Source organism: Tenebrio molitor, chromosome 1 (assembly GCF_963966145.1).
Source record: "Tenebrio molitor chromosome 1, icTenMoli1.1, whole genome shotgun sequence".
NCBI classification, from domain to species: domain Eukaryota; kingdom Metazoa; phylum Arthropoda; class Insecta; order Coleoptera; family Tenebrionidae; genus Tenebrio; species Tenebrio molitor.
The window spans coordinates 16,037,161-16,061,937 of NC_091046.1; the positions used below are offsets into that span (position 1 = coordinate 16,037,161).

The window sequence follows — 24,777 nt, forward strand, 5'->3', positions numbered from 1 at the left end:
AAGTTGGTGACTTATCTATAAAATCGCAGGATCCTTTATATACCAAACGTTTTAGATTACCATTATTTATTACATATGTAATGTCAAGATTTTTTTAAATCAAAATAATATTGTTGCGGTGTAAGCTGTAAATTAGTATTTGCCAGATTTGACAGAGTAGGTGATTTTTCCATCACCATCGATCGACGATGAACTTGAACTGAAAGCGCCTTTTTGTCCTTTAGCACTACCAGAAACTTTCACGCCAGTGCCAGTGTCTTCACCAAAACGGGAAAATAAAATTGGACTGCAAAAAGAAACATGTTTAACGATTATTATAATTATTGTTTTATCATTTATGTAAGAAGTACTCAATCTACTCCATTTTTCTCACGTCATAAAACATTAAACTAAACCAAGGCGATCTTCATTTACTTGAGACTTGAGACCACCTGGACTAAGCAGTAAGCACGATAATAGCAGTTTATTTAACGAGTTCGTGTGTAAATTGGGCTTTTTTGGCATGAGTGGGCCTACGAGTGCCAAAAAAAGCGCAATTTACACACGAACGAGTTGAATACGTTTTTTTGTTCGCCGATCCCTTTAAAGGTTCCAAATCGCTTGAAATCTTTAAAATTAGCTTGACGTTTCGTTTTGACAAGTTGTGACATTTATCAAAATCCGTTCACACAGGAGAAAATACTCAAATCTGACAATGTCGAACAAAAAAATGCATTTCAACAACATTTTCATTCCTAAAATGTCTCCATTTTCAATTATTACAACGACGCGGTTTTACAGAACTTTCACCTTTCTTGGTAAATCTAGTTTTAGTAATAAATATTATAAGTAATGTAAAGTGGTAACATAATCTTTTCGACAAAAAAAGCTACAGTATTCGGATTATTACAGTGTAATCTAAGATTACCCAATATGTAGGTATGCATGTACACACCGCACAACAATTATCGCATCACTTTGTTTCTTAAGTACCGTAGCAAAAAAATTCTGGTCGTCAATGTTGTTTCAAAGTTTGGTTAGATTGTCACTAATTTAAAAAATTTCCCCGCCTGATTATGCCCATGTCAAAAAAGTGTCAAAATATGAGAAAAAAATTACAATCAATGTCATACAACATGATGATAGGTTATGATATTTACGACCGTTTTACAATGGAGCATTTTCCATTGCGTCAAAGTATGATTTTGACGACCAGTTTTTTTTGCTCGCGATAGTATATAGCAAATGGTCTCCAAACATTTCGTATAAATAGACTAAATTTAATCTTTAAGAAGTTTCCAACCCTATATTGGCATGATAATTGATTTCTGCACTGCTTGTGTTAATTTTTGTTGACTGTATGCAAGACATTGCAGAACCATCTCGTTTACCACAATACTTTAGAGCGAATTAATCAATGACTGTAACTCCTTATGTTGATATGTGCAATATGGATTTTATACAATTCCATTCTCGGAAGGATAACACAGAAAAAAAATTAAGTTAAAGTTCAAATTTTCCATGTACAGGGTGACTGACGAAAAACCTTTGACGCTGTATCTTACTTATTTTTTATGCGATTTGAATAAATGACACATCAAATGAAATATGTAGTTCGAAAAACACTTCATTAGTATCCTATTCGATATTTTTTTCGACATCTATTTTCTGACAGACGATAGCCAACTTTTTTTTTTCAAATTACACTCTATATATTTTTTTATTCATCTTCTTCTGAATATTCGTACATTAAAAGAAAAAAAAACAGAAAATGTATTTTAATTGAAAAAAATTGAAAATCAAAAATTAACTAATCAAATTTGTAAACAATACAAAATCTATTCTGGTTGCTCAAAATTTCCTCAGTGCTGTTGTAGACACTGTCGATACCTTCTAGAAATGCTCACTTTTGCGTTCAGTAAAAAATTTCTGGGTTTTTCCTGACATACTCGCACTACCCTTTTTTTAAACTCTTTTTGGGTGCCTGGTGGGGTCAAATAAACATTGTCTCGAAAGTTTCCAATTAACGTAAAGAAATCCAATGGATTTAAATCTGCGGATCTAGCGGGCCATCGAATAGCTCCATGAGCACCCATTCGTCGTTCACCAACATAATTTAAATGATTTAAAAATACAAAATTCATGCGTGCCTACGTCCCTACGTGGTATGGCGCCGTCCTGATGAAAGACGACTCTTTTCAACACTGCTAATGGTATCTCATCCAGAAAGTTGCTTATTTCGTTTGATAATAAATAATATGATATTTTGTTTGATCGAGACTGCTATCAATAAAAAAGGGACCCACTAGTCCATTCTATCTCCAAAAATGCCACACCACACGTTAACACTAAATCGTCTTTGTAAATTTTCTTCCACAGCAACATTATTGTTATCATTATCTCTGTTTTGACAAATGAATATTCAGAGCTTACTTAGTCATTTCGAGCATTTAGAACAAATTTCTCTCTTGTTTATTTTGGTCACTTGATTTTTAAATTTGGGTATAGTTCTTTGCATTTTTATATTCAGAAGACAAATCTCTACAATACTGAATAAAAAAAAATGTACAGTGCTACTTGAAAAAAAGAAGCTGATGTTCATATGTCAAAAACTGGAGGGAAGATTTTTTTTTTAATCAGTTGATAATAAAGTGTTTTCAAAATTATTTCATTTGATGTGTCACTTATTCAAATCGGATAAAAAATAAGCAAGATACAGCATCAAAGGTTTTTCGTCAGTCACCCTGTATAAACATATGTTTTGCGATAATTGTTGTGGGGGGTGTATTTATAATAACAGATTTTTTAATGTATTTGTGTAAAAAAATCCATCATCTCGACACCTTAAATCTGATGAACAAAATAAATATGTTTAATAATTCAGTTAAACACAACCTTCACTGAAATGAGTTATTCAATACAAATAGATGTTAAGTCACGGTATTTTAAATAGCCTGAGGTTGTTAATTTTTCTACTTTTGTATATTTTTTTAATTAGGTAATACAAGGAAAGTTGTTTATTATATCCAATCTCTTTGGTGTTGAGTAATGTAGATATTAATACAAATTACATACTTGCATGTTATTCATTATAATAAGCTCAGGAAACTTACCCGTTATATCCTTGTCCGTCGATGCCACCGGATCCTCCTTGCCCAGGTACTCCAGAAGAACTGCTAGAACTGGCACTAGCAAAGGAATGCGAATGGCCGCCACTTCCACCGCCTCCCCCAAAGTTAAAGAAATCTTGCCCAAAAGCTGGATCAATAATTCCTGGGTTATAATCTATAAAGAAATATTGTAAATTAGAATTACTTATACCCACTAATTTGAAACGTTTACATTGGGTGCCCCAAAATTCGCAGAACAGCTTAGCAGTACGTTATTAAGTAGTCATTAAAATATCAGGTAAAAGTGTTTAAAAAGATCAATCTTCCTTTTTGTAGAAGATATTGACCTATTCGTTACACTAAATGTGGCAACATTTAAAAACATTCTATGTATCCCAATAGCTTGCAAATATTGCATTTTTGTTCTATCCATGTTGCCGTGTGTTATTTGACGTGAAACGGACATAAAATTACTACATACTTGGAAATGCTGGAAATATGAAGAAAATAATTGCAAACCTGAACACAATCGTTCAGAATTATTATGCCACTGGCTAGTAAAAGACAAATGGTCAAAATCTTTTTTAATATTTAAAATAAATGAGATCAAAACTGCATCTTTTGAGCCCCCATATTTTCTAATCTAAGAGGTATAGAATGTTTAAATTATTTTGCTCATTATTTCCTAACATGAGTTGACATTGTCCCATTGAGTTGTTCCACGAGTTTTTGGGCACCCAGAGCTAAGAAAGAATTTACCTAATTCTAAGTTACGTTTGCTTAAAATTTATCATATGTTACAACCAAGGTTTTATTTGGAATATTGCCCTCATTTCAATATTTTTAATGCAATTTTGTCAATTAAATGTAGTGTTTAGTTCGTAATAATTCAAATACTATAATGGTCATATTTTTTTTTAACTGGTAATTATCGCCAAATTGACCCAAACTACGGCCTGACTGGGGGTAGATTCGAGCCGCTTAAATGTAGAAAACGCTTAAATGACTGAAAAAAAGCTAAGCAAGTAAAGTTTTTCCTCTAAAATCGAAACTACATTTACAAAAAAAAAAAGTAATACCACAAGATTTATTTAGTAACGTCGACTCTAGGTAATCAGTACCCTCAGTAGGGGGTCAAATATGTATTAGAACAGAATTTCAATTTTCCTTGAGGTACAAGTCCTTGCGCCACCCCTGGTAGTATTTAAAGTAGAATATTTTCCGTATTTAACAATTTTTATCAAATTAATTACCTAGATAAATAAACATTAATTTCTTCAACCGCATATATTTAACAATATTTTTAGGGTTATAAATATATTATTCACCGACAAGTTATTGTTTAATAAGTTTTAACAATATTGCCAAAGACGCAAAATTGTTTTCAACTAATGTTTTACGTTTATTTGTAAAATTGTCGTTCGTTCAGCCAATTCAGATCTGTGAATTTTAAATTATTCCAAAATTACATGACGAGAATATTAAAAGAGTTACCAAGTTAGTATTCAAGTTCACCGTCACCTTTGATTTTATGTGTAAAAACCAAACCGCAGACGTGGGAAATTATTTCAAACATTTTGAAGTTTATATTTTTAAGTATACAGGTGATTCTGAAATAAATTTGGAAAAAAAATGTGCGGTAGCCTTGACACAAAATAATTCTGCGTAAATGACTTGGAGGTGAACTCAAAAGGATGGAAATTACCCTATATTCTTGTATTTTCAACGCCTATGAATAGGTAAAATTTGTCCGAATTTGTTCATTTCATTAGCAACCATTGTTACATCAACTCCACAATAAAGTCGTAGGTGCAAGCACACTGCTTTGTAAATGTTTCTATGGAAATGTTCGAGAGGATTAAGGTTACGTTTGTAACTGACGGGCACCTTTGATTATTATTGTTGCTAAACTACCAACATAATCACGTAATCACCTTTAACTCAGCAGCGTACTAGCAATTTTGACCAATTTTTCAATCATTTGTATCTCGAAAACGAAAAAACTTTTATAAGAAAATTTTCTTGTCTATGACTTATTCTCATCATCACCAATTACCGTTTTTTTTTTCCAAACTTATTTCAGAATCACCATGTATACCGTATTTACTAGATGAAAAAGAGGTTTTAATTTTTGAGTTTTCATCTTAGGATTCTCATAATTTCCACCACATTATTATCTGTGAAACAGTGCTGCTGACATTCAATTACAGAGATGCAGGTGCACCTATTTATAATAAAACAATTTTTATATTAAGATTTTTTAAAATAACGAGATGTATGACCTAAACCTAAATAGAGTAAATTATATTTTAACACAATACGCCGTATTTAATTTTTTTCTTAATTGTTGATATTTACTTTAAAGTTAAATTTTATTGTCGTGATCATGTGGTTCAATATTTATTGAAAGCACAGAACCGTAAATAACAAATTTAGGACACCTCTAAATTAGCCGGTTTACTTTCTGTTTTTAGCTTTTATTGTTGTAACTAACTCGATTAAAACAGAATTTTATTTTAAAAAAAGTTAAAATATCAACATGAACTTTTAAAGAAAGGGTGAATATGCAATACATTACATCTTCTTACATACAATATATAATTTTAAATGAAAATATGTGCCCATAATAATAATTACACACTAATACAATTTTAAAGTTAAAAAAAATGTCCTTACCGGCTCAAATTACAGTTAACAACCTTATATTTTTATTCTTTGCAGTTAAAATAAAAAAGCATTGTTTATTTACCATTTCCTCCTTGATACAATGGTACACCTCCTCCGCCGCCGCCGCCGCCGCCGCCGCCGGATCCGCTACTGCTTGACGAGGACGCCGTCGCGGAACTATGAGACGAGGCGGAAGATCCTCCACCGCGTTTCATTCTCAATAGTGGAAATAATTCAACAGCCCTTTTACTTCTGAAGTAAACAACATCAGATTTGTGACCGTGGTGATCAATTATGTAGTATGATTTTGGAATGAATTCTCCTGAATCTACAACGATTATAAATTTTATGTAAATATTTTACGTATAAAATCAATATTGATCTACAATTACTAAGTATCGTTATTTTGTAAAATACTTACACGATAGTACACAGCTAACAAAAGTTATAAAAACTAATACATTCTGTAAACCCATTGTGAAACGCAGTTGGAAGCACCAATGATGAACTTGAAATGTTTAAACTTTGTTCTCCCCACCAAATATATTATTCTTCGAAGATCGTTTACAGTTAATTTAAAGAAAAAAAAAAACGGATACCTACTCGTTGTTGCTGTTGTTATGCAAGAGAGATGTCAGTGATTTAAAATGTCGATTACCAGTGGAATATAAATTATTGATAGATGCCGGTACTTCCCAATAAATTAATTATGTTCCTGGAATTTTAGATATCGCAACAACAATCTGAATAATTAATCTGATGGAACCCGGTTCACATCTTTTTATTTTTAACTTTGTTTATGAACTGATTTTAACGACGATGATCATCAAGGTTATTTGCAATAGAATTTGAAGTGTCGTATTCTTAAGCAAATACATCAGGGTACTATTCATAAAAATTATAATGTGCTTATATGTAGCATTAGCATATGTTAGAAAATCATAGCGGATCAGTTTCTACTACTGTCTATATTAATAAAATAGACAGTAACTACTCACAAAAATAAGCATATATGTACTTATAAAATCACAAGTCTGCTGTTCATTAGACTTATAAATTAATCTACTAAACTATGCTGTGTTTATCATACCAAAAAATCGAAGAACTTATACTTATATGATGTAAGTATCTACTCATAAGAACAAGCATCTGTTTGTGAATATTGATTCAAGTATATACTTTTAGGTTGAACTGATAATTTTATCTAAATATTGATGCTTATAAGTATTTGTTCTATAAGTAGATACTAATTTTTATTTTTGTAACTTCTCTATTTTATGAATTATATACAGTTGTAGAAACTTATCTCTCTATGATTTTCTAAGCATTGCTAATGTTACATTAAGTACTAGCATCTCCTTAAATTCTGCTAAAGTATTTACTTACATTTTATGAATTATAAGTATAAGCATGTTCTATTTTTTATGAATATCACCCGAATCAGTCTTAGGATGAAAATTCAAAAATGAATAAATGAACGTTTAGAGCTAAACTGAAGCAAATTATCTAATTACATATTGTTTCGGGAAATTAAAAACAAATGTGTTCTAACGGCATTCAAATGTGATTTGTCTTGGTTAGATTAATTTAAATAAACACAAAAATAATGTTACGAATAGTGATAGTGTGGGCTGAGAAGTAATCAAGTGAGTGGAATGAGGAAGTGGGGGAGTAGAGAAAAATCAATTGTTTAATAAATAGATTTTGATGTTTGACGGTGATAAATAAAGTTTCTTTAAATATTAGAAAATATAGCGAACCCGAATATAGAAATCGTTACATTGGTGTCAGAAGTGGGATCTAAAGAAACGTGTAACATAAAAGTCTGGTGAATTAGCGGATGTCCGAATCTTCTGAGAGAATCACGAGAAACCAAAGGAAAATCATGGAAGAACAAATGAAACTTCTTCTGGAACAACTGGCAGAACAAGAAAAGAAACGTCTCGAAGAACAAAAGAAGCTTGTAGAAGAAAAAGAGGAACGAAGGGAAGCAAAAGCAAAGTTTCTAGAAGAACAAGAAAAGAAACGTCTTGAAGAACAAAAGAAGCTTATGAAAGAAAAAGAAGAACGAAGGGAAGCAAAAGAAAAGTTTCTAGAAGAACAAGAAAAGAAACGTATCGAAAAACAAAAGAGGCTTTTAGAAGAAAAAGAAGAACGAAGAAAAGAAAAAGCGAAGCTGTTAGAACAACAAAGAAACGAACAAGTGAAGTTCTGGAAGAAATTGAAAAGAGGGGTTTGGAAGAAAAAGCAGAACAGAAACGAATTCTCGAGCATCTAGAATTCACCTTTAAGGAAAAGGTGGAGGAAAAAGTTACGGAAATCAAGAAGGAAGTGGAGGAAAAAGTCACGGATATCCAAAGAGGTGTAGAGGAAAAGGTGGGAGAAATCAAGAAAGATGTAGAACGAATAAAAGAAAACTTCGAAGGGAAGGTAAAAGAAATGGAAGCAAAATTTAAAGGACTTAAGACAGGACTATCCGGGAAACTAGAGACAGGTTTGGTGAAACTAAAACCTCCGCCATTCGACGGTACGACTTCATGGTCCATGTATAAGAAACAGTTTGAAGCGGCCGCCGGAGCGAATAATTGGGATGACGAAGGTAAAGCCGTTGCGCTGACATTAGCTCTACGCGGACAGGCACTGCAGATATTACAGACTCTGCCCGTAGAAGATCAAAAGAATTATGCGGCATTCGTCAAAGCGCTAGAGTTGCGGTATGGCGACCACCATCTCAGCCAAGTGTACCAGTCACAATTGCGAGCAAGAGTACAGAAAAGCGGCGAGAATCTTCAAGAGTTCGCTGCAGACGTCGAGAGGCTTGTTCACCTGGCCTACCCCAACGGTCCCGCGCAGTTTCACCACGAAATTGGAACCAGCGTGTTCGTCGATGGAGTTTGCGATGGTGAGCTACAACTAGCGTTGAGACTCGCCAGACACAAGAAATGTGCTAACGCCCTTGTTCATGCTCTGGAATTCGAAGCAGCGAAAAATGCTTCTCGCCCGACGGTGCAACGCCTTCGAGCTGTAACCGTCGAGGAACCGACCGAAAGACAAAGAGATTTGCTGCAGAAAATGACGAAAATGCTTGAAGAAATTCAGCGTTCCATCTCCTTCGCAAGACCTAAATGTTTCAACTGCGGTAAGGTAGGCCATCTGAAGAGGAACTGCCGCTCGTACAGATGGCCGGTGCCGTTACGAAGAAGCTCCTTCGACTTCGAGGCAGTCGGAAAACTAAATCAGGCTAGCACAGCCCCCAGGGTCGTCTCAGTCTCGCCGCTGAAGAAAAGGAACGACAGTTTGTTGGTAGACGGTCGCATAAATGGAACCACATGCACTATGACCGTCGATACGGGAGCAACCCTATCTATAGTGAGGCCAGACGTTGTCGAATCTCTGAAAAATCTCCAAATCAAGGGAACTGACTTGATTCTGAAAACAGCTACCGGAGAAGCAGTTCGAGTTCTCGGAGAAGCCGATGTAAGACTCGAGTTGGGAAGTGTTAAGGTCATCCACCGGGTTGTAGTGGCGGACATAGTTGACGATTTCATCTTGGGGCTGGACATCATGAACAAGTGTGGGTTCGTGCTGGACATCAAGAATCGAATGCTGCAGACCGGAAATCAAGAAATCTTGTTACATCTTTCAGCTGCCTCGATTGATGAAGTAAGGGTGATTGTCTCCGAAAAGGTGCGTCTCCAGACGAACTCAGAACAGATCGTTTTGGCAGAGTTGGAAGGAGATCCTGGGAGATACCGGACGGGGAACATCGACCCGGACATGACAAAGGAAACACCGATTATGGTAGCACGAACGCTCGTCGAGGCTGGTAGACCAATCCCGATTCGTGCGGTCAATTCGAGTGACAACAGGGTCACGCTTCAGAAAGGTTTACAAATCGAGCGATACCATCCTGTACTGCGGGTTGTCCGACGTGAAGAAGAACCGTCCAAACCGAGCAAAGGAAAAGCCAAGGAAACGAGCGTAGAAGAACTTTTCCTTGAAGGTTGGAAACGCCTCACGGACGAGCAGATCAAGAAAGCCAAGGCCTTTATTCGAACATAAAGCGATGCCTTTGCTACCGCAGACGAGGCTACTGGAAGAACCAACATCGTACAAGATCGCATCAACACCGGCAACGTCAAACCAATCCGACAGCCACCGAGAAGACTACCTCTCGCAAAACACCAAAAGACCTGAAGGTGAACACGACAGGATTCCGCGAAGGAGACCTCGTGTGGCTGTTTAACCGTCAACGGAAGAAAGGTCGCTGCCCAAAGCTGCAGCCGAGTTGGGAAGGACCGTTCGTAATCTTGACAAGGATAAATGACGTTGTATACCGGATCCAGCGCCATCCCAGGGCTAAAATGAAGGTGGTACACTTGGACCGTCTGGCGTCTTACGCAGGAGACAACGACCAGAATTAGTTGTTCGGGGCGAACAATCTTTTAGAAGGGGGGCAGTGTTACGAATAGTGATAGTGTGGGCTGAGAAGTAATCAAGTGAGTGGAATGAGGAAGTGGGGGAGTAGAGAAAAATGAATTGTTTAATAAATAGATTTTGATGTTTGACGGTGATAAATAAAGTTTCTTTAAATATTAGAAAATATAGCGAACCCGAATATAGTTACAATAAGTTAAAATTTAAAAGTGAAGATTGATTTCAATTCATTTGAAAACGTAATAAACATTATTTACAACAGTGTCTTTGTCAAGCATGTCGAATCTCATTCGTCTTGTATTGTTTGAAGGCAGATCTGAAAAGACATAAAAATATATCTTGTGAAGTCAATAAAATCTAACTTATTTAGAAGTCATTTTCAGCTTGCTGCTTACTAAACGCTGTTCAAAAATCAAAAAACCATTATAGTGCATATAACATACATTTTTCATGACATTTCCCATTACTTATCACAGTGACAGGTAAGTTACTTGCACCACAATGTTTTTTTTATTTTTGTTTAGATCCTGGTTCTTATGAAATGGTAGCTAATATATTTTTTTGTTCGACACTGTCAGAATTTGAGAATTTTCTCCTGTGTGAACGGATTTTGATAAATTTGACAACTTGTCAAAACGAAACGTCAAGCTAATTTTAAAGGTTTTAAGCGATTTGGAGCCTTTAAGGGGCTCGTCGAACAAAAAAACGTTGTATTCAACTCGTTCTTGTGTAATTTGGGCTTTTTTTGGCACTCGTGGACCTTTAAAACTCTCGTTTCACTCGAGTTTTAAACTGGTCCACTCATGCCAAAAAAAGCCAAAATTACACACGAACTCGTTAAATAAATAACTATTTCTGCGTGTGAAAATTAGAAACAAATGAATGTGTTTTTGTGAATGTTTCAGTACGAGGGTTATATAGGTAGTCATATTTTAAAATGTAAATTTTATTAAGTGAAAAGATCTATTATTGTTATTACATACATATAATAGCCCTTCAAAACTTGGCACGTTGTTGATATCATCTTATTTTAAAAATTTACAGGAACTTTACATTTTAGGTAAGAGATTTTTGGCCATAATATCTATTGCTAGAGAAATGTTAACAAATTATCATCTTTTATCTTGGTTCAGTAGTTTAGTGAAAAATGTGAATTTTGTACCGATTTTAGTTGCACCAACAGACACAACAGGGAAGGTTATAAAAAAAAATCGTTTTTAGGAGTACGAGTTAAAAGAAGTAACGATATTTTGTACCGCTATTGAGCAGCGACAATCTGGGATCAAAGTCATAAAAATAACTAATCTAACTACAGAAAAAATGTGAAAAGTACCCATTCATCTTTTATAGTTCGGTATTAAAAATGTATAGTGTTATTTAAAATTTTGAAATCGTGATGACTGGAGGCGGCTGGAGTTTAGTTTATTTTCTAATTTATTTATTTTGTTGTTTTTTAAGAAACCATGTTTGAACCCTCCACCACCCGGCGGCACGGCAATTTTGCTGGAGTACATACACTATTACGGATATTACTGTCAAGTAATAGTGCAGTGCTAATCAACATAATTACCGGCGTCTCGCCTCCACATTTTGACTTTGTTGTGTTTTATTATATTCTGTGTCAATGTTAAGGAACTTCCTTACGATGTGACATGAGTATAATAATATACCTTTTTGAATTTCAACTACCAATGTGTTACCTAAATCCAGAATTTTTAAATTTTTAAAAAGAGGTAAAAGTGGTAAAATCGAAATTTTTTCTAAACACCAAAGATTTCTCATGGCAACGGAGAGCTCTAAATATTTATTAATTTATGTGTTATATGTCTTTGTTATATTATGTGAATTTGGAACAGCTATATGTAAAAGATACATTGTATAGACATATAACATCTTAGTATCAATTGCATTTTTCTTTAAGTACTAAAAATTAATTAACCTGAAGTACTAGGACATTGTACACCTTTACCGGTCAAAGTGCATATAAGAGATAATTTCTGCTGGTCAATGTACACATAAGCCGGTGGATGTGCAGACTGACCCTTTTTGCACTCTTACCGGGTATCAACTACCAAACCTGGCCATAGGCACATTTAAAATTACACATATTTAAAAGAAATGTATGAGTGCAATGAAATATATTTGTTTATTTCCACCTTCTTAGGGTCATAAGTATTTGTCAAATACCTATGACTATTTAATTCATCTGTCACTTAATGTTCATCAACCAATGAAACAAACTTAATTTTAGTTATTTCCATGGTTACAAAAGAATTGCAGCGGATATTGGACTAGTACAAATATCAGCGATTATTTTTTCATGTTTATAACTTCCAATAGTTCATCAGCATTTTTGATCACATGTTCAAATCTGTCCAGTTGTATCATTATTATAGTGAGAATAATCTAAGTACATTATCCAAGTGAGAATAATTATAGTTGCTATTTTGTTTTAATTTTTCTTTAGTGACAACGTATTTTTCAATTTGACAGTAAGTGTCATCAATTGTTGAAAATGAACGAAAAACGATTCAGTGGGATAATATATATTTTTTTTTGTATTTTTGATTTTGTACTCATGAAAAAATAATCCCCCGAATACCCCTCGAGAGTGAGAATAAATTGAAAATAATTCTCCAGATTCTTGCTCAAACTTGTTGCCAAATGGCAATAGCCACTCGAGCCCTCCGCGCTCTCGTGTCTATTGCCTGGCAACAAGTTTTCGAAAATCTCTCGAATTATTTTCAATTTATTCTCACTCTCTTGTGATATTATTACAGATAATTTAATTCATGTATAAAAAAACGGATAAAGTTAGCCCTAACTTTGCATCTGGATAAAATGTGCTTAAACTTCCATGGCAAACTTTTTCGAACCTGATTATTGTTTGTTGTTATGATAACGAACCAACAATCTTAAACATTGACACAGCTTGTAATAAATTGAAGTGCAAAATGGCGAATTCAATTTTTCATAATTATCTACCTATTATTATTCATTAAATTATCTCATCGAATTACACTCGAGGTTTTTTTCGTCCAGGATAAAATTTCATTTTTTAAACTTTAACTTGGTTTTTTTTTGGTAAATTGACTCCACAAACCACCAGATAAAAAAACTCGTCCTTCAGACTCGTTTTTTTATCGGGTAGTTTGTGTCGTCAATTTACCAAGCAACCAAATTATCGTAAAAAAATTCAATTTTATCCGAACAAAAAAAACCTCTTGTGTAATTAGTCGACTATTGTACTAGTAATCGAAGTGAATATTTTAAACAAATGAAAATCTTCATTACATTTTTTTTTTGCAGCGAAAAACGAACACAAAAGTATTATTTTCTAACAAATTGAAGTGTACTATCGCGGCCAAAATACTTTGGTCGTCACTTTTTGACACTTCAAATGTAAATCAAGTATTAACGTCAATGTACATGACAATTAAAAATTATTCTTGTCAAAAATATGGCACCTTCAGTTTTTGAAAAATATAGAATCGTCTTACTTGCTTCTGAAGGGTTGTCTATGGGGCAAATTGCTGAAGTAATGGGTATAGCAAAAAGTGCTGTTACGTATGTAGTTAGCAAGTGGCGAAGAACAGGTTTAATAGAACGTCGGGCACCAGGAGCTGGCAGGCACAGAATATCAACAGTTGCCGAAGATGAGGCTTTACTTGAGAATGTGCGAAATAGCCCATTTACTACAGCTGTTTGCGCCAGAAATGTAACGGGCTTCCCTGGAAGCAAAAGAACAACACGCCGGAGAATAAAAATTGGAGGGCTTAATAATCATGTAGCTGCGAACAAGACTGCTCTTACTCCACGACACATGGAAGCACGAATAAGCTTTGCGTTGGAACATCTTCCAAAAGATGAGGCATACTGGTCAAGGCTGGTCTTTTCTGATGAAAAAGTTTTTCAGTCTTCTCATAACGGCCGAATTAGAGTATATAGACCAAGAAATTCTAGATTTGACCAGCAATACGTTCAAAATACGCATAGAAGCGGACGATTCTCTATTAATTTATGGGCATGGATTTCTGTTGGTAGTCCTGGGGTAATGGTCCATGTAGAAGAACGGCTAAACAGTGACGTTTATAGTAGAATTCTCGAAAATATTATGGTTCCATCTGTGCAAATGGCATACCCCAATAATAATTTCATTTTTCAGCAAGATAACTGCTCGATTCATACAGCACATAGGGTAACGGAATGGTTCGAGAATCATAATATAAACGTCCTTGATTGGCCGAGTCGCAGTCCTGATCTCAACCCTATTGAAAACATGTGGGGTTTGATGGTCAAAAAACTGCAAGGGTCCCGCTTGATTTTTGCGAATAGGGAGAAGTTTTTGAATGCGATAACTGATGCATGGCAATCATTGCCACAGGACTACTATAGGAATTTATGCCTCTTTATGCCCTCTAGACTACGCAAAATTTTGGAAGTTAACGGCGCCATGACTAAATACTAGTATTTTTAAAATTATACATTTTGATTTTCTGTTCATTTTATTGGTTGTGTTGTGTATTTTTCATTTATTTAATTGTGTTCTTTGTGTTATGTGACATTAAATCACGTTACATTATAAGTGGACTGTGTTTGTACTGGGACAAAATTTGTTGGGAGATACATGTCAGATACATAGAATTAGGATTTAGTGGGTTTTTTCATCTTGTCTTCGAAAGTTAGTTAGGCACAGTTTTAGACATCTACCACAAGAAGTTTTGTTAAAGACACCTAAGTATGTGTTTGTATAAAGGAGTACTTAGTTTGACTATTCTGCCTTTCTAAACCGCTTTTGACCTCTGCCTCCGCAGCTGGGATTTAGCCCACCCGTATAACACTGACAGATTAAAATGATTTTGACAATAGTAAAAAATAAGGTTAACCATCCTAAAGCTTGCTTTACACTTGAATATCATTAATGTCACATTGACGACCAAAGTATTATGCATTCACGATCTTTTTGGGACCGAGTTGGCTATGATTTTTTCTTTTCATGTTGGACTAACTGACTCAGTGATGCAACGGATGCATTTTTTTTTTTCTGTCAGTGTCTGTTCGACATTTTCTTGCCACCGGATTGCCAGATTTATTATTTTAATATTCGTAAGAAACTAAATGATTTATTAAGCATGTAAAAATAATTTAAATTTCCGTCAAAGGAACAGTCAAAATTGCCAAAATAATTTGATACGATAAAAAATTGCTATTAAACGATTTAATTTAATTTAAAAATAACAGATCAGATTCAAGAGATCCGGCAACGATGTACCTATTCAGAAAATATAACCCTAAACTTAAAACAACCTAACCTAACACAAAAAGTGTCAATTTTCTTAAGGGAATTTAGTTATCACCGAGGTACTATTGCGGGCAAAAAAAGTGGGACATCAAATTTCTGTCAGTTTTGAAAAATTCGATGTAGTTCAAGCTTTATTGTCATTTTTTTTTGACACTATTCCAGCTGACAGTTTAAAAATTTATTTTATACTTCTATTTTCCTTTTCCAAATGCTCTCTTCTTTTGATAAAGGTAGATTTTGATTGGAACTTTGCCTTAAATAAATATTCACTACCTGCTTACTTACAATCATTCCCTACAACCTACAATACTTAATGACAACGTCAATCAATTCAAAGTAGGGTTAGAATCAGGTAAGGATTATTTCACATTAAAAGTCAAGACAATGACATTGATGTCCCACTTTTTTTGCCCGCAATAGTACTGCCAACAAAATCACTGGATGGCCATAGCCAACTCGGTCCCAAAAAGATCGTGAATGCCTTATATTTTGGCCGCGATAGTACAATTTGAAAATCTGAAAGAAATTTGAGGAATTTGATTCATTAAATAGTCCTCCAAATACGACTCGCAGTCAATGTTATGTAGATCATTTTTGAGGTGGTGTTAGTCATGTCAACGGCGCTTTCGAATTCGACTCACACACACTCGTCAAATTCATATCCCAGCACCGTTGAAAGTCGTAACACCACCACAAAAATAATCGGCATAACAACTGACACTTTTCTGAAAAAATAAAATTATGAGACTTTCGATGAATAAAAAGATAAGAATTACTTGCATTTATTAAATTATTAAGTAATTATAATATCCAACGTTTTCAGTAATGAGAAGTTGTCAATAAGAAAGCAGTAAAGAAAGGAAAAAAAAAATCATCTTTTTGGGGCAGTTTGTGTATGTGCTACGTAATTTAGAAAGGTAAAAATTTAAGTAGTGAAACTGACTTCTTAATAAAGTTATACTTTTAGTTTCAAGACAAAAAGAAATCAAATAGTGTGTGCCCCCTGTAACGAAAAGAGTACAAATATTTGCATACATATTTTGCGGCATAAGTGGAAGACTAATGGGTAAAATAAAATTTAAATGCAAAATACCTGCCTGCAAATCAACATAATGTACATTGCCGGGGCCGTAAATAATTTACATTTTTTTGCTTTTCCATCTTCAGACATTGAAAAAAATCGGTGGATTGAGGCAATAAATAGTTTTTCACCAACCGAAATTTCAGCGGATTTTAAAACGGTATATTTGTCAAAATCATTTTAGTAATAATTGCTTTACAAGTACACAGCACTCGAGGATAGATAAATACGTTGTTCCCACACTATTGTCCGGAGATTATGAAAATGTTAATAATGTAAATATATTTAACAATCCCGCCATTTTGGGCGATCAATCTATTTGCCGTAAAAGAAAACGAGCAGATTCGAACTGTTTCCCTGTTGAACGACTAGACGATACTTCTGAACCTAAAAGACACCATCCAGCTGCTTTGCTATCATTAGGGGCATCTAAATCTGGCAACACAATGTTAAAGAAAATCGGTTGTAGTAGAATCAAAAATTTAACTCACAGGGAAAAGAAAATGTATTACATCAACAGATCTCAACGACAAACCATTTCTAAATTAAAGTTTCATCTGAGAAAAGTAAAAATCCTTGCTCAGAATAAAGTAATTCAATACTTGGAGAAATTCAATAGGCGCCGAATTTATATCATCCCAATTTAAGAACATAAAAAAAAGAATCTGTCTTGGACAATTGATAATTGATAATAAAACTTTTGCTCTTGCACTTTATAAAAGTGGTCCGAAATGTTACAAGTTTTTAATAGTATATTAAAAGACAAGTTTCATAAGACCAATCTTGAAGCACGAATTCAAGATTAAAAAACGAGTGGCGTAGCCAAGAGTTATTTTAAAGAATGAGTGCTTCAAGGTCTTATGAAACGGGTTTTTTATACAATTTTTTGTAATTTGCCCCTTTTAAGCCGTTTTTAAACAAAAATGTTTACTTTCCTCGATTTGGGGATTTTTGTGGCGGTTGGTAATATCTTAATTTTAAAAGTGAAAATTTGATCAAGTCTTCAAAGTCGCCTTTTGTTTTATCCAAATTCTATCACAAAACACGAATATGGAAGATAATCTTTCATGTACGCCCGCTGAAATACGTGAAATTGCCAAAAATACGGTTGCGAATTTGTTGCCTGATAAATCCTGATAAATAATTCTTTGCACATTTTGTAATTTAAACTGAGACGCATGACGGATCAACCTTTGCCAACCTAAAAATTTTCGTAAAATGTTCCGTGAAATAATGGCTATAAGGACATCCCAGATGATGACGTCGCGTTCGTTAATATGTCTATTAGAGAATCAAAATGGAGGCAAATTACAAAATAGTATATTATGTTATGAGGAGCAAAAATGAAGTTTTATGTGCTGCGGCTGCCGAACGCAGTGAGGCAGACAAACCAGCCAAACAGTAAACTTCTACTGCTTCTACTTCTACTTCTACTGGAGTCCACGATGCAGTAGAAGTTTACTGTTTGGCTGGTTTGCCGCAGCACGTGGACTATGCCCACCTGGGACACCACGTCAAAAAAAAAACGCACCCTATTGCTCTACCTCTGTGGTGGTGTGGAAAAGAATAAAAAGTACAAAAATAAAAGAAATTCTCAATTTCTACACGCTGTAACTACGAAACTATTGATCTGACAAAAAAAGTAGAGAATTGCATGCTCTACATTTTCTCTAATAACTTAAATAGAAGTATCTCGTACGGATAATGATAATAATCGAAAAATAGCTATTTATACAACTAGTTGCAATACGAAGGCTTTTTTCGCACTAGACGTGAACACGTCGTGTGCGAAAAAGGCTTTTTACAATTTTGCCAAGATTTAAGTAAAATATTAATTAATTTTTACCGCGAATAAATTGAATTTAAAAGATAGGTGGCTGAAAATATTTGGTTGGTGACTGTCATTTTTATTATAAAGAACGAAAACGATTTGAAGATTGTCGCATTTTTAAAAGTTTGCGATTATTTAACTGTTTTTGGAAAAAAAATGAGTGATTCAGAAGAAGACAACGTTCTAGAGCGTATTGTAGCTGCTGCACAAGAGGCCGTCTCAAATTTAATCCCCCAGAAATCCCGCGTCGCTTACGAGACAACATACAGCCGTTTCGAACAAAAAGTAAATTGCATTAATGAGAAAGTGATGTTGGCGTACTTCGCCGAAGTTCATGTGTTTGCAAAAAATACCCGTTGTAATGATGTAAACCTAGCATAAACGTAACGCCGAACCCGTTGCTTCGCGTTGCAAAAATGATACAGTTCGCTAGGAAGCCGTGTGTAGTTTTGATCGTATCATTCAAATCATTAACGTATCCATTATAGGATACGAGGATACGACACACCTTAGCGTTAGTCTAATTTGGAATAATTTGTCGGTTTTCTGAGGAACACAAAGGGATTCGCCGTTTAAGTGTGGACGTTTTTAAAACGTACTCCGGCAGACCTGCTTCATTTTTCCAAGAATCTTTAATTCGTGGCGTAACATGCAAATCTTTCGGAAGAATTTGCTTTGCAATAATTAATTGAATTATAGTGTATCGTGGGATCTCAAGGACAATAATTACATGTTTTTTACGTTTTTTAATCAGATTGCACATAATTAACATTGCACCACTGCACAGAATTAAAGCTAACGCTTCTTCGTTTTCACACATCACCTAGAGTTGACTCAAGTTGCAAAAAACCACTTTGCTTTTGCAACAAGCACTTTATGGCATTAGTTATTGGAAATTACTTTAAAACTGTAAATGTTTGTGGAAAATATTCAATCCAAACTATGATTCTCTGGTCCCTTTGTGCCTTTATTTGGTTCAAAAATATTGAAAAAATGCTGTTGCAAATGACAAGTGGTTTTTTGCAACTTGAGTCAATTATATGTAAACTCGGTACAGGTTGCAAAGACACACTTGTCATTTGCAACAGCATTTTTTTCATATTTCTGAACCAAATAAAGGCACAAAGGGACCAGAAAATCATAGTTTGGGTTGAATATTTTCCATATAAGTACAGTTTTAAAGTAATTTCAAATGACTAATGCCATAAAAGCGCTGTTGCAAATGACAAGTGTGTCTTTGCAACCTGTACCGAGTTTACAATCTTTTGCAGTGCATATTACAGGGAAACGTAAGAGCAAAGAGCGGATATAAACAAAGTTAGATTAGCCAACATGATCGCTAACATCTGGAACAGATAAGTACATGAAGAAGATCTTAAAAAATGCAGCCCATATAGGTATTAAGTATATGTATATGGGCTGCATGCTATGTATACAACAAATGTAAGCACCTACTCGTATTTTTTTTTCTTTAGGAAATGAATTAATCGTTAATTAATTTGGCCACTTCAGTCTCGCGTTTCTGTTCGAAAAAAAGATTTTGCTGCCAAAAAATTGGATGGCTTCTTAATTTTTTGCCACAGTGACTTGTGGTGCCAATTAATTTTCACGACTCCTCTTTTCATCACCTCATTTTTCCACCTCGTGAAATAAATTAATCCTTAATTCATTTCCCGACTCAAACCACGCGTTTTTGTCCGAGCAGAAAACATAGGAGCCAAAAAATACACCAGCTTCTTACTTTACTGGGTATAATGATTAACACAACAACTAAATTGGCGCCAGTCGAACCGCGCCTCTAATCTATAACCGGTGTTTTTTTAAATTTGGCGTCGAAGTAGGCGTTGAACTGTCGATTGTGAACGCACTATGCAGGTAACGAATCACGGGTCAGCTGTTTAAATCTTACGCTTTTACACGAGTGGTGCGATCTCAATCCCCTTTACATTTACAGTAGAAACAACAAAATCTGCTATTTTGTATTATGTCTGGGCAAATGTCTCTATACCTACTATGCGAAAATGGTCAAAATTATTGCACACAAGTTTAATATTGGTTAATATGCAAGTGGCAGATTGCTAATGACAGCATTATCAATGCCAACATGGGTTTATTATTATTATTATTTATTAATTTTGAAAATTAAATTTCTGAAAATATCTTTTTCAGCTTTTAAAACAGACAAAGATATGCATGTAGCATATCATGAAATTCAGAAAAAAATGCTTACTTCAAAAATGTTAAACTAGACCCATCATCCCATTTAAAAAAAAAACACGTTGGCCTTGTATCTCAAAAACAAATGACGGTACAAAATTGAAAAAAATACGTTTAAATATAATTTAAATCCTCCTAAGGATATACCAAGTTTCACGGAGATCCTACAAAGGATTTTCAAAATAATCAACTGTACCCATACTTAATAGCGACCTGTATACAGTGCTTTTTTTTAACGGTGGCCATAGTGATTTACATGCTAAAAAGTTTAGGGTCTGTTAATGAGCTTTTTAGAAGGAATTTTTAAATGAAATTTGGTAGGATATTAGATACTAATCTAATATCCTACCAAATTTCATTTAAAAATACTAATTTTATAAATCAATTTCAGTTTGGCCCATTGTACAAAACAAAATAATCACGAAATTAGAGCAAAAAGAATTTTATTAAATTTACCATGCAGCTTGCCAAGTTGGCTGACGTCATTACGTCAACAAACGTCAAACGGTAACAATTCTCAGTGAACACCTTTTCAAATAAAGAAATTATGCAAGACGCTAAGACGATCATAAAAATTTTGTCGAACATTTTGTAACTGTCTAACCCTTCTGGGCAAGAAAATAAACTTAAATTGATTTATAAAATACTAATCTAATATTCTGCTAAATTTTACTTAAAAATTCCTGCTAAGAAGCTTATTAACACGATCTAAAATGTTTGTCATGTAAATTACTATGGCCAGCGATAAAAAAAAGGCACTGTATATTATATTCTATATACCACGGTAGAGAATAATATACTATATAATAGGTAAGACGACGTAGCGTGTCCAGCGCTGAGATTGTGTCCCTCGAACGCTAGACATGTGCGAGTGAGAGATCAATATAAAGGATGGAAAAGGTAGTGCTCAGTCCAATGCACGTATACGAAGGACTGCTATTATTTTTTGCATTTTTTGCCTGACAATTTACAAATTTGCCGTAAAATAACGGGTATGCATTTAAAACCATCTAGTTTACATAAAATACGAGTCAAATTAGCTACACAGGTAAGGTTACAATAAAGTTTGCATAAAAAAATCTGAAGGGTTGTCTAGATATTTAGTAATGCAGTAGCGGATGGATTAAAATATTATAAGGATAAGGATGATTATTTAAAACATTGAGATGTAACAATATTATTTACAAAAAATAAGTGATTTATTCCATGCTTTAAACCGCCGGCGCCGTCACCCTGCAGAAGCTATCAGAGTTAATAGCAAGGATCTTGAGGTATACCTAAGTTCCTAAGTACATATAATGAAGCATTTCGTGGAATAATTGAGAATATTTCCAGATATTGAATTCAAATTTGAATTACTTAGACAAATGGGAAAAAATGGTCGTAGATGGACAAATTAGTAAAAATCAGTTTCTAACAAAAAGTACCACAGAAGGTTTGCGCGTTACAATTTTATCTACTATTCAGTTAAGTCAATGTTTATTAAGTTGTGGATTTCATTACGTACTAAGCAATAAGTTTAATCAGGATCCTTTCGAGGTAATCTAAGGAATGTACGTATGTTAGCTAGAAAACTACTTGCTTTATTTAAATACATAACTAAAAAAAAATCGCTTATCTGATGGGTATTGTACACACAGAGAGATTGCGCATTTCTTTTTAGAACCATTACTGGTATATATTTTCAAAAAGTATTTCCGATTTAACATTTATTTTAGAGATTTTTTGGCACTTGTACCTCAGGCTGGAGCGGCTGACGATCATCCGACGTTTACAAATTTTGTACAGTTGTACAGAATGTTGTCAACTTATAATTTATTAAACCCACCACAGTTCGGTAACTGTTCAGTATGTATTAGATTCCGATACGAAGAAAAGTCAAATCAAAAATTCAATGAGAGAAAATTCGGGAAAAACTAGATTTGCTTATTGGTAAAACTGATACGAATAAGGAAAATGAAGAATTTGATAATGATATGATTTTTTATAGTCTTGATCAAGACACCGTAGATTGTATAATCTATTATCTGACCGAATTCATTTGTAAAAAAAGTTATAAAAACAGTAACTGTGATACATGTCGCAAGAATCTCAAGATGCCAAATAGAAGAGATAAATTTTAGCGCTCTTACCAACATAGAATCCCGAGGTGGTCTAAATCACCCACCTTTAGCAATTTTCAATCTTTTTTTAAAAATATTTAAAAATGTGTACGTTGTCTCTGTTGATTTTCTCTAAAAATATTGTATGCACTTGAATTTTCCTGTCAAATGCATCAACAAGAAATTATGTCGAAATTAGTTTATTATTTTTTTGTGATGAGAATAAATAGTTATTTGTACTAGTTATGAAAGTCATACTTCTTTACTGAATTTTTAATTTAATCAAGCAAATGAGTGAAAAAAAAGAGACTTTCATAACTATTTTTTGCAAATCGTTGTAAGTTAAGAAATTTGGCCTAAAAGGATTTATGAAAAATTAAAAAAAAAGTAGGTATGCTTTGCCAATCAACTTTTATTACGATTTTTCGTTTAAAAAAGTGGAACTTTCATTACGATTTTTTGTTTAGAAAAGTGCTATTTTCATTGCGATAATTATGCAAAAAATAATATGTATTACAAAACTGATTTCAAAAATACAAAAAAATTGTCATAAAAAACAGAAAGAGTCAAGACTTCAAGCGCAATAAATATTTAATACTTTTATAATCTCATTTTCATTTGATTTTATTCCCTAACCTTTACTCTCAAAAACTGATGCAAAAGAAAACTGAAATAAGAGATTCAATAACAGTGAAGAATTAATATGCGAGGTAGCATTAGTTAGAGATATTTTCATATTTGATGGCGGAAACAAAAGACAGAAATGTCACAAATTTGTATTGTCAGTGTCAAATTTCTCAAAGACGTTCGTGATTTTGACAGAAATGCAGCAAATTGGCAATAAGAAAGTTATTCATCGTCGAACTAGAGACAAAATTTGTAATACGTTTGATTATATGAGAATAACTTTTCCTTTTGAACCACTGACAAAAATTAGTTTCCTTAGAATTTATTTTTTCAATCAATTTAGCGAAAATTTAAATTTGCCTAGACATTCCTTTTTACGGCGTTTATGATAAATTTGACACTGACAATACATTTTTTGTAATTTGCCTCCATTTTGATTCTCTAATAGACATATTAACCAACGCGACGTCATCATCTGGGATGTCCTTATAGCCATTATTTCACGGAACATTTAACGAAAATTTTTAGGTTGGCAAAACTTGATTCGTCATGCGTGTCAGTTTAAATTACAAAATGTGCAAAGAATTATTTATCAGGATTTATCAAGCAACAAATTCGCGACCATATTTTTGGGAATTTCGCGTATTTCAGCGGGCGTACATGAAAGATTATCTTTCATATTCGTGTTTTGTGACAGAATTTGGCTAAAACAAAAGGCGACTTTGAAGACTTGATCAAATTTTCGCTTTTAAAATTAAGACATTACCAACCGCCACGAAAATCCCTAAATCGAGGAAAGTAAACATTTTTGTTTAAAAACGGCTTAAAAAGGGCAAATTACAAAAAATAGTATAAAAAACTCGTTTCATAAGACCTTGAAGCACTCATTCTTTAAAATAACTCGTGGCTACACCACTCGTTTTTTAATCTTGAATTCGTGCTTCAAGACTGGTCTTATGAAACTTGTCTTTCAATATACTATTTTTGTAATTTGCCTCCATTTTGATTCTCTAATAGACATATTAACGAACGTGACGTCATCTTCTGGGATGTCCTTATAGCCATTATTTCACGGAACATTTTACGAAAATTTTTAGGTTGGCACAGCTTGATCCGTCATGCGTGTCAGTTTAAATTACAAAATGTGCAAAGAATTATTTATCAGAATTTATCAGGCAACAAATTCGCGACCCTATTTTTGGTAATTTCACGTATTTCAGCTGGCGTACATGAAAGATTATCTTCCATATTCGTGTTTTGTGACAGAATTTGGATAAAACAAAAGGCGACTTTGAAGACTTGATCAAATTTTCACTTTTAAAATTAAGACATTACCAACCGCCACAAAAATCCCTAAATCGAGGAAAGTAAAAATTTTTGTTTAAAAACGGCTTAAAAAGGGCAAATTACAAAAAATAGTATAA

The 24,777-nt window shown here is 33.9% G+C and overlaps 1 protein-coding gene and 1 long non-coding RNA gene across 2 annotated transcripts in view; one reads left to right on the forward strand and one right to left on the reverse strand.

Annotated features, from left to right (window-relative positions):
• LOC138122235 (uncharacterized) overlaps positions 1 to 24,777 on the forward strand; it is a 229,788-nt gene that overhangs the window by 11,100 nt on the left and 193,911 nt on the right. The window lies entirely within an intron of this gene.
• Positions 50 to 6,326, reverse strand: LOC138122216 (sericin-1-like). The gene is made up of 4 exons (XM_069036406.1): positions 6,178 to 6,326; positions 5,839 to 6,084; positions 3,093 to 3,264; positions 50 to 286 (listed from the first exon to the last, which is right to left on the reverse strand). The coding sequence occupies exons 1-4, from the start codon at positions 6,230 to 6,232 to the stop codon at positions 133 to 135; spliced, it is 627 nt and encodes a 208-aa protein (XP_068892507.1). The 5' UTR covers positions 6,233 to 6,326; the 3' UTR covers positions 50 to 132.